Source organism: Panthera pardus, unplaced genomic scaffold (genome assembly GCF_024362965.1).
Source record: "Panthera pardus isolate Hobbes unplaced genomic scaffold, ASM2436296v1 HiC_scaffold_24, whole genome shotgun sequence".
Lineage (NCBI taxonomy): Eukaryota > Metazoa > Chordata > Mammalia > Carnivora > Felidae > Panthera > Panthera pardus.
The window spans coordinates 111182599-111197746 of NW_026526810.1; the positions used below are offsets into that span (position 1 = coordinate 111182599).

Consider the following 15148-nt stretch of genomic DNA (forward strand, 5'->3'; position numbering starts at 1 on the left):
CGCCGCACCTCATCCACTGTGCGAGGGGGTGTGGCCAGCACTGGAGGCGGGGCTAGGCAAAGCTTGCCCTATGGGGCGGGGAAATGAGACGGGGCTGCAAGTTGGGGATAGGGGTTTCTCTCTGGGGGCGTGGCTTATGGATCCTAGCTTTCCCGCCGACGGTTGGCCACGTCACGTGACATGGGTTGGAAGATGGCGTCTCCCACAGACGGTAAGAGCCGGCATAGAGACCTTTCGGCTGCAACCTCCTTCTTTGCTCTGCTGGTGACTTCCATTCTCTGCCTGCCCCTCGAACTTACACTTTTGTTCTTGAGCTCCAATCCTTTCCTTTAGGCTTCTTTTCCTTAGGATGCGGGTGCGTCTTCAAGCTCGCCTGTTCTTCACAGTAGCTCCGGAGGTGCTCCGTTTCCCCTCTGCGTACCAAGCGGGTGGAGGAGGGCACCCTCGTGGGGCCCATTCCAGGCGGAAGGTCGGGGTCGCTCTAGCCCTCCCTTAGCCCCATTTGGGTGAGGCAGGGCCGAGGAGGATATACTGCTGGAGGGAAATGTGATGCTTTAGTGTAGTTTTCTTCTCAGGGCACCCCATGGAAGGGTCGATTCTCTTCTTTTTGAGCATCTGGGAAGATTCGTTCAAACCCTAGCTGGGGTTGGTGGCTGACCTCATTCCCGGAATTAAGCCACAAGCAAAACCTGATATTCTCCTGTCTCGGTAGATTGGGACCGTTGCCCTGTTTTGGTCCCTTCCCAGAGAAAGATGAGAATTGAGCTTTTCGTAGTCATGCACTTATCTCATACTCTCTTGCTTCTTCTGTATGTATTTCCTCAGGCCCAGTGAGTGAACGATTTCCGTCTATATGTTGTCTAAGATACAAGTCACTTCAGATAGCAATTAAGTGGTTTTGGTATATCCGCATTCTTCTGCACTCCATTCTGCCTTATTTATGATTTTGCAGTCATTTCTGAACTCACTTAATTTTTGCTTCTACCGCCCCCATCCTCACGTCCATTTCATTGATATGTAGTTTTCTCTTCTCAAACACATTTTGTGTTTGGAAGAAATCTTGAGAGTTTATTTCAGGAATGAGGAAATTGAGGCCAGGAGAGCTATTACTGAGTTTCCACTGTATGAAAGGCAAAATGTTAGGTGCTTTGGGGAAGGAAGAGATTAATCAATCATGTAAATGCTTTTGTACTTTAAGGTCTCATTTTAGATTACTTCCCAGAGAAGGTTTCCCAGAACACAGTATCTGAAGTTGCCTCTCTTCACTGTTAGTCACTATCTCACTACCTTCACTGTCAGCATAATTAGTCTGTTAATTTTGCCCCTTTCATGCTAGATTATAAATTCCAAGTCTGTCTTGTTCATGGTTGGATCCCAGAGTTTAGCACAGTGTCTGGCAAGCAGTAGACCTTCAATTAACATTTTATTTTTAATCAATAATTTACTAGTCTTGGGTTTCAAGTTTAACTTAGTCTTAAGTTTTTTGAGCACAGGTGCATACCGTATAAGAAATTATGGGTCCGGGGCCAAAAATATTCCTGCCTGGATGCTCTCTTAAAATGTCTTTCTTGCCAGAAAAACAAAAAAGGACATTTATAAAGTCAACTATGGGAATGGGTAGTTATTGTTTAATAGGGTACAGTTTCAGTTTAGAATGGTGAGAATATTCTGGAGATGGATGGTAATGATGGTTACACAACAGTGTGAATGTTTTTAATGCCACTGAACTGTACCCTTAAAAATAGTTAAAGTGGTACATTTTGTTATGTGTATCTTACCAGAATTTTAAAAAAATCAGCCAAGTGATAGAAGTAGAAGTAATTGCTATTAAAATTTTTAGTTTATGGGGCGACTGGGTGGCTCAGTAGGTTAAGTGTCCGACTTTGCCTCAGGTCATGATCTCGTGGTTCACGAGTTTGAGCCCCGCATCAGGCTCTTAACTGACAGCTCAGCACCTGGAACCTGCCTCAAATTCTGTGTCTCCCTCTTTCTCTGCCTCTCTCCCACTCATACTCTGTCTCTCCCCCGCTCATGCTCTGTCTCTCTCAAAAATAAATAAAAATCATTAAAAAAAATTTTTTTTTAGTTTATTACTAAGTTGTTTTTATATTTATAAATTTGGAGATTTTAGAATTGTGTTGCTTGTATTTTGTTTTTTTCTTGTGTTCTCTATTTTTTTTTTTTTTCCTTTTTTTGGCTAGGAAGAATATTGGAAACATTGTTTTCCCTTGATCTTCTAGCCATCTCCATAGTCACTCTATTTGCACACTTGATTTTTCAGTTTTCATGCTTATCTTTTACAGAATTGCATTCTTCACCTAATCTTTTCCTTTTAATCTGACAAAATCAAGTTGAGCACTTTGAACTTAAATACAGCTTCTAAATAAGTATCTCATCCTAAAATATTCCACTGCCTAGCTTTCTCACTATTTTAAAAGTTTATTTTGAGAGAGAGAGTGCATGTGTGAGAGAGTGGGGGAGGGGCAGAGAGGTTGAGAGAGAATCCCAAGCAGGCTCCACTCTGTCAGTGCAGAGCCCAATGTGGGGCTCGAACTCATAAACTGAGAACTCATGACCTGTGCCAGAGTTGGATGTTTAACCGACTGAGCCACCCAGGTGCCCCTAGCTTGTATCTTTAGTGTTTTACCTGTCTCTTTCTATAAGATTTAATTCAAATCTAGGTCATTTACTCATTTGTCTTTTTAATGTTAAATTGGCTTAGCACTTCTTTAAAAAGGAGAACATTGGAATTAATGAATGAGAGCAGCACTCACAGCAAATTCTGAGTTATGCCCCAGACCGTGGGATCATAAGACCACCCTTGTTTGTTACTGGATCCTATTCTTAGTAAGTTCACTTTTGTTGTGATTGAGCTTCCCATCAGTAACATTCCTTGGGAATTTGAAAATTGGCATTTTGTGTGTTACACACAGCTTTTCTTTGTTACCATTTTTGGATGCTTAGTTAAGACAATTTATTAGGGTTGAGTTCTTTACCAATTAGAATGCTGCTGGAAATTCCTGTAGAATATTGGTGGGGGGGGGGGGGGGGGTCCAGTTTAGAGAAGAGCACATGTTTGTTGTTGTTTTTTTAATTAGGCTTCATGCCCAGCATCCAGCCCAATACAGGTCTTGAACTCATGACTCTGAGATCAAGACCTGAGCTGAGGGGCGTCTGGGTGGTTCAGTTGGTTAAGCGTCCAACTTCGGCTCAGGTCACGATCTCGTGGTCTGTGAGTTCGAGCCCCGCATCGGGCTCTGTGCTGACAGCTCAGTCTGGATCCTGCTTCAGATTCTGTGTTTCCCTCTCTCTCTGCCTGTCTCCCGTTTGCACTCTGACTCTCTCCTCTCTCTCTCTCTCTCTCTCTCTCTCTCTCTCTCTCTCGCAAAAATAAATAAACATTAAAAAAAAAAAAAAAAAAAAAAAGACCTGAGCTGAGATCAAGAGTCAGGCGCTTAACTGACTGAGCCACCCAAGCACCCCAAGGAAAGCACATGTTGAAATTTTATACATACGTACGTTTTCCAGGGAATGAATCCATAGCCCTTTTTTCCCTAGATTTCCAAAGATGTGACTCACCCAGAAAATGTTAAGAACCACTGTTTAGACCATTAAATGAACTAATTTATGCAACTGAGCATATCATACTGAGCATATCATACTGAGCACACAATGGATATTCAACAAACGTTAATTGTTATTAATGTTGAGCATCTACTGTGTGCCAGGGCAAGAGTAGTGAAGGAATGGTACATATCAAATGGTATGGAAGAATTAGGCAGGGGCTGGATCATGTATGATGTTTTTCTAGGGCATGGCAGATACAATATACATTCATGAACTTAGCTGGGAAGAAGTCCCTTAAGCCGAAGAGTGACACAAACTGATTGACATTTAAAAAAAAAGTCAGTGCTGGCTACTTTGTGAAGAACAGATTTGGGTAGAGAGGGGAAAAGGTAAAAATCGAAGCAGGGAGAACTGTTGAGAGGCTTCTGAATAGTCTGGGAGAGAAGTGATGGTTCCTTGGCTAGTTAATTTGGTTTCATGGTATATTTTGGAGAGGGAAACTACTGGACTTACTAATGGATTGTAATGGACGGGTGAAGGAAAGGGAGGCATGAAGGATAGATGACATCTGGATTTTGGTTTGAGAACTGGGGTTCATGGTGGTTCTATTTCTTGAGGTGGAGATGATTTTGAATGTATTAGACTTACGGTTTTCACACATGTAAATAGAGACAGATGTCAGGAGTTATTAGAGCTCTGGCAGAGGAGTTTGTTAAGTAGCCTAGCTATTCCTCTGAAGTTCTGGGTAAGATTGGGACTGGAAATATGATTATGGAGTTATTGACATATAAATGATGGTAAAAACTGTGGGGCTAGATGAGATCTCCTTAGGAGACTTCAGGTAGAGAGTGAAGCCAGCCTAGGGTGGGACCTGTGTGGTGGAGAATTGAGGAAGGAGTCAGTGAGGTAGGAGAAAAATCAGCATCATAGAGGTTTTATAGAAGCTGGAAGTGGAGTTTTTCAAGGAGAGTGGTCAGTGTGTAAGTGCTGCAGAGAGGTCACATGATAGACAACAGAGAAGTGACTGCTGGATTTAGCAACATAGGTAGTCATAGGTGACCTTGACCACAACACTTTCCATGTATGCAGGAGCAGAAGCCTGATTGTCATGGGTTAAGGAGAGAATGTGAGGTAAAGGAAGTGGAAATAGCAGGATAGACAACTCCAGAACTTTGGAAATGAAGGAGGAAAAAGGAGGTAATGGGGTCATAGAAGAATTTTTTTCAAAGAAGGAGAGATTCTAGAACAGGCTTGCTTGCTGTTGAGGATGAGCCAGTAGAAAACATAGAAATTAATTGTGTAAGAAAGATTATTCAAGATGATATCTTTGACAAAGCAAGAAAAAAAATGGCATGCAGAGCTCTGCAGAGGAGTTTGTCTTTCTTGGGAGCAGGGACACTTAATTGGGGGAAAGTCTAAGAGTATGAGTGAAGATATAGATGGGTTTGTTGTTACTTATTTTTCTTAACACCCCACTAAAATATTGCTCCCGGTTTATAGATCAGAAAAGTGAAGTTTGATGAAGGAGAATGATTTATTTTTATAACATCATGGCCTGGTAGTGTCAGTAGTTCTAGAACTCGGATTTCTAGACTTCCAAGAGAGTGTCCCAGTTTGTTATGTTCTTTGAGTTTGAAGTGTTATAAAATGTGAATTAACATGTTTTGTGTCTTCTTGGCTCATGTGGGTGTTTTGTTCTAGGGGCAGATCTGGAAGCATCTCTGCTAAGTTTTGAAAAACTTGACCGTGCCTCACCAGACCTTTGGCCAGAACAATGTAAGTTTTTGGTTTCTTGATATCAGAAGTAATACAGGAGAATCAGTGCTACTTTGAGAGAGAGTTTTGAAGTTATCATTTAACTGTAATGGTTAAAAATTTGATTTTACTTCACAGGGAAGAGACTGAATTCTGTGGTCTGATGTTAAGAATAGCTTTTTGGTGGTTTAACTTTTTCAGGACACAGTGTGACTCAGGAAATGATAGACAGCCTTAAAAAAATTACATCTGAAATAAGTTCAGACAATTCAGGGATGCATAAAGTATTTCTTCACTTCCTTCACTCACTCTTGTAAAATCACTATTAATAGTTTGGTACAAATCCTCTTGGCTTTTATAATGATTATATAGATAAACAAATACATATTTTTAAAGTATACAGCAGGGTTTTTTGGGTTTTGGTTTTTGTTTTGTTGTTTTTGGTATAATGATGTGTCAGATGTACATGGTTGGGCTAATATAGCTTAACTTATCCCACCTACTAATTTATTAATGCATCTTTCCATGTTAGTAGGTCTAGATCTCCTTCATTCTCCTGAAGTATTTCATTATGTAGATATACTGTAGTTTATATATTCCTACCCTATTTGGAAACTTTAGTCCACTGTTTGATATTACAAACAACTTAACATGTACCTCTAACATGTACCTTTGTACACAATGTAGAGGATGGCCGTGTGTGAGTGCCCATTTACCCAGATACTAGCCATTATTGGACGTTACTGATATTTCTTGTCTTTAGTTCATGTTTCTTTATTAGTGAGGTTGAACAGTTATTTTATTTTATTTTACTTTGTTTTATTTTGTTTACTGTTTATTTTTGAGAGAGAGAGAGAGAGACAGAGTGCGAGTGGAGAAGGGGCAGAGAGAGAGAGAGAAACACAGAATCTGAAGCAGGCTCCAGGCTCTGAACTGTCAGCACAGAGCTCGATGCAGAGCTCGAACCCACGAGACGTGAGATCATGACCTGAGCCAAAGTCGGATGCTTAACTGATTGAGCCACCCAGGCACCCCAACAGTATTTTATTTTTAAATATCTGTTTTTATCATTTTGTTTTCTAATGTAATTCTTCTTGTGAGGCATTTAAGTAACAACTGGATTGATAGAACAGCATACCTAAAAAAGTAAATTTAAATTTTTTGGTAAGACATATTGTATCTCCCTGTCCTTCCAGCTAACTCCTGATCCTTCCAAGTTCAGTTGAGGCATTATTTTCTTTGAGAAGCTTTTCTTCCCTCCCCTCAGTCAGATACAGATTTCTTGTTTTTCTTTTTTTTTCCTTTTCTTTCTTTTTTTTCCTCTCTCTCCCCCCCCCCTTTTTTTTTTGTCTTCCCATAGCACCTGGTATGTTTCTTGGAGCACTTAAAAAATAATTACCGAGTTTCTCTCCTTTTCCAGACTGTAAGCTCCTTGAAGACAAGGCTGTTTTCTTCTTCTTATTTGGCTCCTCTATGTCTGGGACACTAAAATGTTTATTGAATAAATAATATGTTTTTTCTTTTCAGTACCAGGTGTTGCTGAATTCGCAGCTTCCTTTAAAAGTGTAAGTAATATTTTATTTACCTAATGAAGTTTATACAGTGTTTTACTCCTTAGTAAAACCTTAAATATCTCCTGTTTCTTTATTTTCAAGAAAAATGTAATAGGCTTAAAATCAGTTTGTAACTACAGCCCTGGAAATCTGTTTATATTATCATCATGTTGATAATAATGTCTTCCTCTGTCCAAATGCTCTATTTTGGCATTTTGACCTATGTCTATTAGCCACTTTTCTCAGCGTGAAAGCTTTTAAGGCAAGGCAGTTGAAATATTTAATGTGACACTAATATTCTTTTTGACCAAACCATGATTTTGAAACTTTTCTCTTTTGTTTATGAGATGCATTATGATCTTAGCTTATACTTCCTTACAGGAATTTGAAATTTCTCAGTGGCTCATTAGAAGGCAAAGTAAAGCATTCAATAGAGCTACAACTTTCCTACTTTCAAGGCAGCAGGCCCTAAAACGTTCTGTTACCCTTTTTTGTATGTGTAGGGTACTGAAATGTTTTTGAAGTTAAATAAACGGTACATTAGAATCTACCCCAAAAACCAAGAGCACACTTTACACACTATGTTAGCCAATTTGACAATAAACTGTGTTAAAAAGTAAATAAATAAAATGTATCCAGAGTTGAAAAAAAAAAACAACAACAAAAATACATTGTAATGTCGGTTGCTCTGTTCTCTTCACTGGACCCTTTCCCCACCTCTGATACTCTACATCAGTGCATCTGGAGTGTGTCCACATCATCTGTATTTTTTTGTTACATAGATGATTCTCATGTGCAACTAGGCTTGAAAACTGTTGCCAAAAGTTATTCCAAGAATGGGCTCTCTTTCATATTTTGCAAGTTTACTTTTCATAGTATACGCGAAGCAAGCATGTAAGTTTGCTTTTCATAAATGAGAAGATAAAAGTTCTAAAGTTTTCTAAAATGTTATAGTAAAATGAAATTTAAAGTGATGATCATGATAGTCTTCTCACAAATTGAGGACTACTTTAAAAAAATTAAAAAAAAATTTTTTTAGTCTTTATTTTTGTGAGAGAGAGAGAGAAGAGCATGAGCAGAGGAGGGGCAGGGAGAGAAGGAGACACAGAATCTGAAGCAGGCTCTGAGCTTTCAGCACAGAGCCCGACGCGGGGCTCAAACTCAGGAACCACGAGTTCATGACCTGAGCCGAAGTCAGACGCTTAACCGACTGAGCTACCCAGGCACCCCTCTTTAAAAAATTTTTACTTCAATTATAGTTGACATATAATATATTGGTTTCAGGAGTATAGCATAGTGAATCAACAATTATATATATTACATTATCATTGACTATATTCCTCATGCTGTACTTTTTGTTTCTGTGACTTATTTATAACTGAAAGTTTGTATCCCTTAATCCCCTTCACCTATTTTGCCCACTCTTCTCCCAACACAACCACCAGTTTGTTCTCTGTATTCATGAGTCTGTTTCTGTTTTTTGCTTATTCATTTATTTATTTTTAAGTTTTATTTATTTTGTGAGAGAGAGAGAGAGAGAGAGAGCATGTGAGCACGAGTGGAGGAGGGGCAGAGGGAGAGAGAATTCCAAATAGGCTCAGTGCACTATCAGTGTAGAGCTGAACATGGGGCTCGATCTCATGACTGAGATCATGACCTGAGCCAAAATCAAGAGTTAGACGCTTAACCAACTGAGCTGCCCAAGCTCCCCTCATTTTTTTTTTTCTTTTTTTTTTTTTTTTTTTTAGATCCCACATATAAGTGAAATCATGTGGTATTTGTCTTTCTCTGACTTATTTCACATAGCATAATACCCTCTAGGTCCATTCGTGTTGTTACGAATGGCAAGATTTCATTGCTTTATGGCCGAGTAATATTCCTGTGTGTCTCTGTGTGTGTGTGTGTATGTGTGTGTGTGTGTGAGAGAGAGACAGAGACATCTTCTTTCTTTGAATCTTCTCCTGTGCCAGAGAATGTTACTTGCTGACTGTCTCGAGCAGTTCAGTTGGAGTCTTTTACCAGAACTGGATTTCAAGTAATTTCTTTCATTGCTTTACTAATCTCTTACGCATGAAACAGTAACAGTGGTCAGACCTTTCTTCTTCTTCTTCTTCTTCTTCTTCTTCTTCTTCTTCTTCTAATGTTTATTTATTTTGACAAAGAGATCGAGGTGGGGGGAGGCGCAGAGGGAGAGGGAGAGAGAATTCCAAGTAGTATCCACACTGTCAGCGCAGAGCATGACATGGGGCTTTTGGCTTAATCTCATGGACCATGACATCATGACCTGAACCCAAATCAAGAATCAGAGGCTTAACTGATGGAGCCACCCAGGTGTCCCCAGACCTTTCTTCTAAGATAATTTCTCTGAGACCAACTATAAAGATGAGCAGTATTATTTTGTAAAGTGACTCTTTGCAGGCCATATCTGAACCTAGAGAAATCTGAGCTTTTGAAATTATAATTTGTCAGTATTTCTGAACAAAAGCCTGAAGGCTGAAGACTGTATGACAATCTACTTTTCTTATAAGAAGGAAGATTACGATCTCTTTACATTTTGTATGCATCTGAGTGGATGTATTCTTACATTTTGACAGCCTATTACTAGTTCTCCACCCAAATGGATGGCTGAAATAGAACGTGATGACATTGACATGTTGAAAGGTAAGCAATGCTGGTGACTTCTAACTTTTAACCTGACGTTTATGCTCTTCCACAAACCACCTTTCCAATTTTCCTCTCACTATTCCCTTATGGGTATTCTCTGCTGCAGTCAGACCGCCTGCTTAACTGAGCTGATTCATGATTCTTCGTGTCTGATGCTTGTCCCTATTTTTTCATGTGTATAAATCCCTTCAACTCAGGACCAGTCATGATGATTTCTGCTGCTGCTAAATTCCTTTAATATTAACTTTATTTTGTATAATGCTACAGTCAACAAAAGCTCTCACATAAAAATTTCCCATTTAATTCTCATAAAGGTCCTGTGAGTTAGGTATGATGGTGTCTAAGGTTCAGAGGTTAACTTAACCAAGATTTATTAGAATTAAAATTTAAACTGATCTTTTAAGTCTAGTCCTTTACCACTCTAACACAAGTGCCTTATTTAGGATTTACTGCCATATATTGTTGTCAGTACTATTAATTGATAACCTCTTAGTGGGTTAAGACCTGTCTTTTAGTTCTTTCTATGCCATCAATTTCTTCCATAAAGAATACTAGAAGTAGTGAATATTGTTGTTTGATAAATGACTTGGAACTCAACCACAAAGTGGAAATTTAAATTAAAAAACATTAATTTTCCTTGATTTTGCTCTACTTTATTTAATTTTTATCATCCTTCTGGTGATAAGATTCATGATGGTTGTGAAGTGATAGACTGAAATTAAGGTAAAAGTCTGGCTTTCTTGAGCTATTCAAGAGCTGAACAGATCACGAAAGTCTACTTATGCCAGATATGGATAATGAGTGTGGCATGATAAGTGGGAGAAAATAACACCTTTATTTGATTTCAGAAGTAATTCATTGTTCTGCATGAAATGCTTAAATGCAGATCCCCTCCTCCAACCATGGAAAAATTAAGTCTCAAGGGCATCTCGGGTTCATTGTTGTAATGTTCCAAACAGACATTTATATAATGTCCCATCAGTATGAATTTCCTAAGGAAACTTTACATTTTTAGTAAGGGATTATAGCATCATGTTCCATTCCAATTGATCTGTATCTAAACATAAAAGGAATTGTGTGCTATTTAAATGAAAATCTGGTAAAGTAAGTTTTTATTAAGTATACTGTCTTTTTATCTAGTATACTTAAAAAAATTTATAGGATTTTGGTTTGAAGGTAGTTTGGATTAATGTGTTTAGTCTCTGTTTACTAACCTAGGGAAATGGGGAACAGTAACTGTTTTGTTGCTATTTTATTATTATTTGGAATAATGGGGACTTATAAATGATAGTGGAGACAGTGCCATTTTGTAAGACAAAGATCTGTCTGAGACTTTCTCAGTGTTGTGTCAGATCACAAGGTTTCATGTTTTAATGGTGTGTTTACTTTGTGTGATGGGTAAAATGAAAGTTATAAAAGGATCTTTAGAATAAAACATAATTTGCTATGTTTTTATGCTATTTTCTCATTAAATGGGTAAGTTCATCTGAAGCATTTTGCAACAGTAGGAAAAATTCACTGATTTCTGTGTGTGTATGTGTGTGTGTGTATAGAGAGAATGATTGGATGAGAAGAGATCCGTTTTCTATTTATTAGATAAGAATTAAGCTTGAAAAGTTTTATAAGAAAGATTTCTAATCTGAATGGATTGTCACTAGAGAATAGTAGAAAGAAATGGTATTGAAATAAATTACTCTGTTTCAGAACTGGGGAGCCTCACCACAGCTAATTTGATGGAGAAGGTACGGGGCCTGCAGAACTTGGCCTATCAGCTGGGGCTAGATGAGTGTGAGTACCCATACGATCACATTTATTCAGGGTTGCAGGTTGTACATTTCATGATGAGTTCTAGATGTAACTCAAAGTATCTTTATTAGGCATTCTGGAGGTAAGGAGTCACTATAATCTAGTGTGCCTTTTATGGTATAATACACTGGAACAATTATGGCGTTTACTCAATAACAAGTTATTTTTCTCTATACAATAAAAGTATATTGGAAACCCTTTGAGTTTGAAGCGATAGAATGTCAAATCAAACTAGCTTAAGCAAAAGAGGGACTTTATTCGTGCAAATCAAAATTTCAGGAGTAGAAATAGCTTTGAGGGTATCTAGATCTTTGACTTTTAATGATGTCATTGGGATGTATTCTTGTTCTTGGCTTTTGTTTTGCAGCTCAAGGCTCTTGCATTAGCCTTATTCTTTGAACTAGCAGTGGGGAAGGTGGCCAAAAGGAGCTCCAGTTTATATGTCTTTAAATCTTGTAATCCCAAAATGAAGAATATCTTTTATGAACATTCCAAAAGAAAGATCCTGGGGAGGACTCAGACTATACCATCTTGACTTAGACCTATTTTAGAACCACTCCTTTGGCCAGTTAGCATGGAACATTCTGATGGGCCAGGCTTGAGTCCTGGATACAGACACAGTTTAGAGGGATTAGTCTGACTCAGATCACATGGAATTGGAGGAAAGATTGGTTCCCCAAAGGAAAGCCCATATAGATTATATCTCTTTCCATACTGTATTCATTATAAAACTGGGAAAGAATTGTAGAATTTCTCACTTTTTAAGTGAAAGAGAAACTCAACATAATACTGTGGTTAGAATTTCCTGAGACCTTCCTGAATCCACAGTTGTAAGAGGCCACAGTAGCTTATAATTTTCTTCAAACATGCAAGTTTTGCACTGATTGGAACAATCCCAAAAACAGTTTCATAAATTATTTTTCTTATTTATAGAGCATATAGAGGATTCGTTCCCATTGTTGTTTTAAATTAGTGCCAAATTCAATATGTCACTTTAAAATTTAATTTAAAACTTCTGATTGATTGATTGGTTGATCAATTGATTTACAGCGAGTGGGGGGAGGTGTAGAGAGAGAGGAGAGAGAGAATCCCAAGCAGGCTCCATGTGGTCAGCACAAAGCCCAACACAGGGCTCTAGCTCATGAACTGTGAGATCATGAGCCAAAATCAAGAGTTGTTCAACCAACTGAGCCACCCAGGCACCTATAAAACTTTTAATTTTTGACTAATAGTCATCACTTCCTTAGGTCTCTTTATCTTTTCAATATTTCCATCACTGTCATTAGCAGTTGCTTTCTTTTCCCAAGAAAACATTTTAACCACTTCATGAATCAAGGAGCAGGAAACAACAAACTGCTTTGAACTATGGTTGCTAGTTGGTCTACTAGGTTTACTCATTTTTATCTAACTTTCCTCTGTGTTACTGGTCATTTATGTCTCATGATTAAAATTTACGTCTTGGCAAAATTACTACTTAGCACGTATATCATGGACTTCCAGGGTTTATAATGAAAAGGCAAATGTGTGATTATTAAATTCATGAATGCAAGGTTGGTATCATATATAAGTTGATTCTTTTACTAGCTCTGGATAGTAAATGCTATAATAATCATAATAAGCCTTTACCTCGGGGCGCTGGGTGGGTCAGTCGGTTAAGCATCCAACTCTTGGTTTTGGCTCAGATCCTGATCTTGCGATTTCATGAGTTTGAACCCCACATCGGGCTCTGTGCTGACTGTGCAGAGCCTGCTTGGGATTCTCTCTCTCCTTTTTTCTCTGCCCTTCCTCCACTCAACACTGTCTCTTTCTCTCGCTCGCTTGCTCTCTCTCTCTCAAAAATAAATAAACTTAAAAAAAAAAAAGATTCTGTCTCCCTCTTCCCTTCTCCCTAGCTCATGTTCTGTCTCTTAAAAAAAAAAAAAAAAAAAAGATAATCCTTTATCTCTCTGTCAGTTTTTTAAATGAAGTTTTATGCTTATTATATTAAGAAGACACTATATTGCCAAATGTATTTATCAACATTACTATCTCTAGTTAGTTGTAGTTGAAGTTGCTTTATTTCTTCTAATTAGTTTTTCTGCTTTCCTACTGAGAAAGATAATAAAGTATTTTTCCCCATTTTTAAAAAATGTTTTTTATTTATTTTGAGAGAGAGAGATTACACGTACATGAGCAACAGAGGTGGGGCAGAGAGAGGGAGAGAGAATCCCAAGCAGGCTCTGCACCTTTAGTGCAGAGCCTGATGTGGGGCTCCATCCCATGAACCCCAAGATCATGACCTGAGCCGAAATCAAAAGTAGTTGGATGCTTAACTGACTGAGCCACAAAGTAGAAAAAATAGAATAATGGTCTCATGTTCCCAAGACCCAATTTCAATAGTCCATACAGAGCCAATCTGTTTCACCTATATAATTTCCCATAATTATTTTAAAGCAAATCTTAAGCATCCTATTACCTCATCACCCAATAGCTTCATATATAATTCCAAAAAACAAGGTCTGTCTCCCTCTTCCCTAACCTTTTAAAATATAACCACCATTCCATTACTGTGCCTAAAAATTTTTAACAAACTGTTGTCAAATAGCTAATTGGGTTTCGGACTTCCCTTGTTGACTTATAATTGTCTTTATCAATTGGTGGTTTACTTGAATCAGGCCCTGAATAAGGTTCATGCACTGTATTTAATTGATATGTCCCTTAAGTCTCTCTTAATCTGTCATAGTTCCACTTCCCTTTTATTTTCCCTTACCATTTATTAAAACTAGTTATTTGTTCTGTAGAATTTTCTACATTCTGGATTTTGTTGTTTACATTCCTATGGTAGTGTTTAATATGTTCACTTATCCCTTTTTTATTCTCTGGTAGTTAGATATAGAAGCCTGCACAGATACAGCTTGAACTTTTAATTGTTATTTTGGCAAGAGTATTTCATAAATGGTATTGTATACATCCATCAGAAGGTACATCATGTCTGCCTATCTCTCTTTGTGATATTAAAATTAATTAGTTGTTGGGGCGCCTGGGTGGCGCAGTCGGTTAAGCGTCCGACTTCAGCCAGGTCACGATCTCGCGGTCCGTGAGTTCGAGCCCCGCGTCAGGCTCTGGGCTGACGGCTCGGAGCCTGGAGCCTCTTTCCGATTCTGTGTCTCCTTCTCTCTCTGCCCCTCCCCCGTTCATGCTCTGTCTCTCTCTGTCCCAAAAATAAATTAAAAAACGTTGAAAAAAAAAATTAAAATTAATTAGTTGATAAAGGCATTATTAGCCTGATCTATTATTCATTGTAAAATTCTTTGTCAGCCTTACAGCAGAGTTTCAGTAGCCTTTGGTAACTGCCTCGTTACCCTGTTTTATTATAGGTTGCCAAATGGTGGTTGTCTAATTCTGTCATTTTTTTGTTACTAGCTGGATATCTTCTATAAAGGACTTTATCAACTGTTTACTATTACCTTGAAAGCTGTTTATACAGAATAAATTATTCTTTCGCTATTTCCGTTTTTGGAACAGAGTTCCCTAAATATCAGTAAGGATTATTTTAATGGCTTTCCACAGAATGAGAAATTTGGTGTGGTTGGTTTTAGTTTTTGATCCACATAGTTAAACATTATTACTATTAAGTGTTTGTATTTCTCAAACTTAAGACTCTGCAGGTAGAGATTTGCAGTCACCTAACATAGCCACCTTAAGCACTAAACCAAAATTCTGAAACAGAAATGCTCATTTCTGCTATATGAGTCCCATGAGCACAGCTGAAATTTTTCAGAATTTTTTTCTGGTTCAAAATTCAGCCTTATTTCAGTTTCTGT

General features: G+C 38.1%; 1 protein-coding gene across 5 annotated transcripts in view; it reads left to right on the forward strand.

The window, feature by feature from the left end:
• The first annotated feature begins 93 nt into the window (after positions 1–93).
• LIN52 (lin-52 DREAM MuvB core complex component) overlaps positions 94–15148 on the forward strand; it is a 110108-nt gene continuing 95053 nt past the window's right edge. For 3 of the 5 annotated variants that reach the window (XM_019427136.2, XM_019427137.2, XM_019427134.2), the window contains exons 1-5: positions 95–211; positions 5269–5343; positions 6850–6887; positions 9470–9536; positions 11244–11327. In XM_019427136.2, the coding sequence (XP_019282681.1) occupies positions 181–211; positions 5269–5343; positions 6850–6887; positions 9470–9536; positions 11244–11327 (295 nt within the window). In that variant the 5' untranslated portion in view covers positions 95–180. Of the gene's footprint in view, positions 212–5268; positions 5344–6849; positions 6888–9469; positions 9537–11243; positions 11328–15148 lie in introns of all 5 variants that reach the window. The other 2 variants (XM_019427135.2, XM_019427133.2) reach the window with 2 other exon arrangements.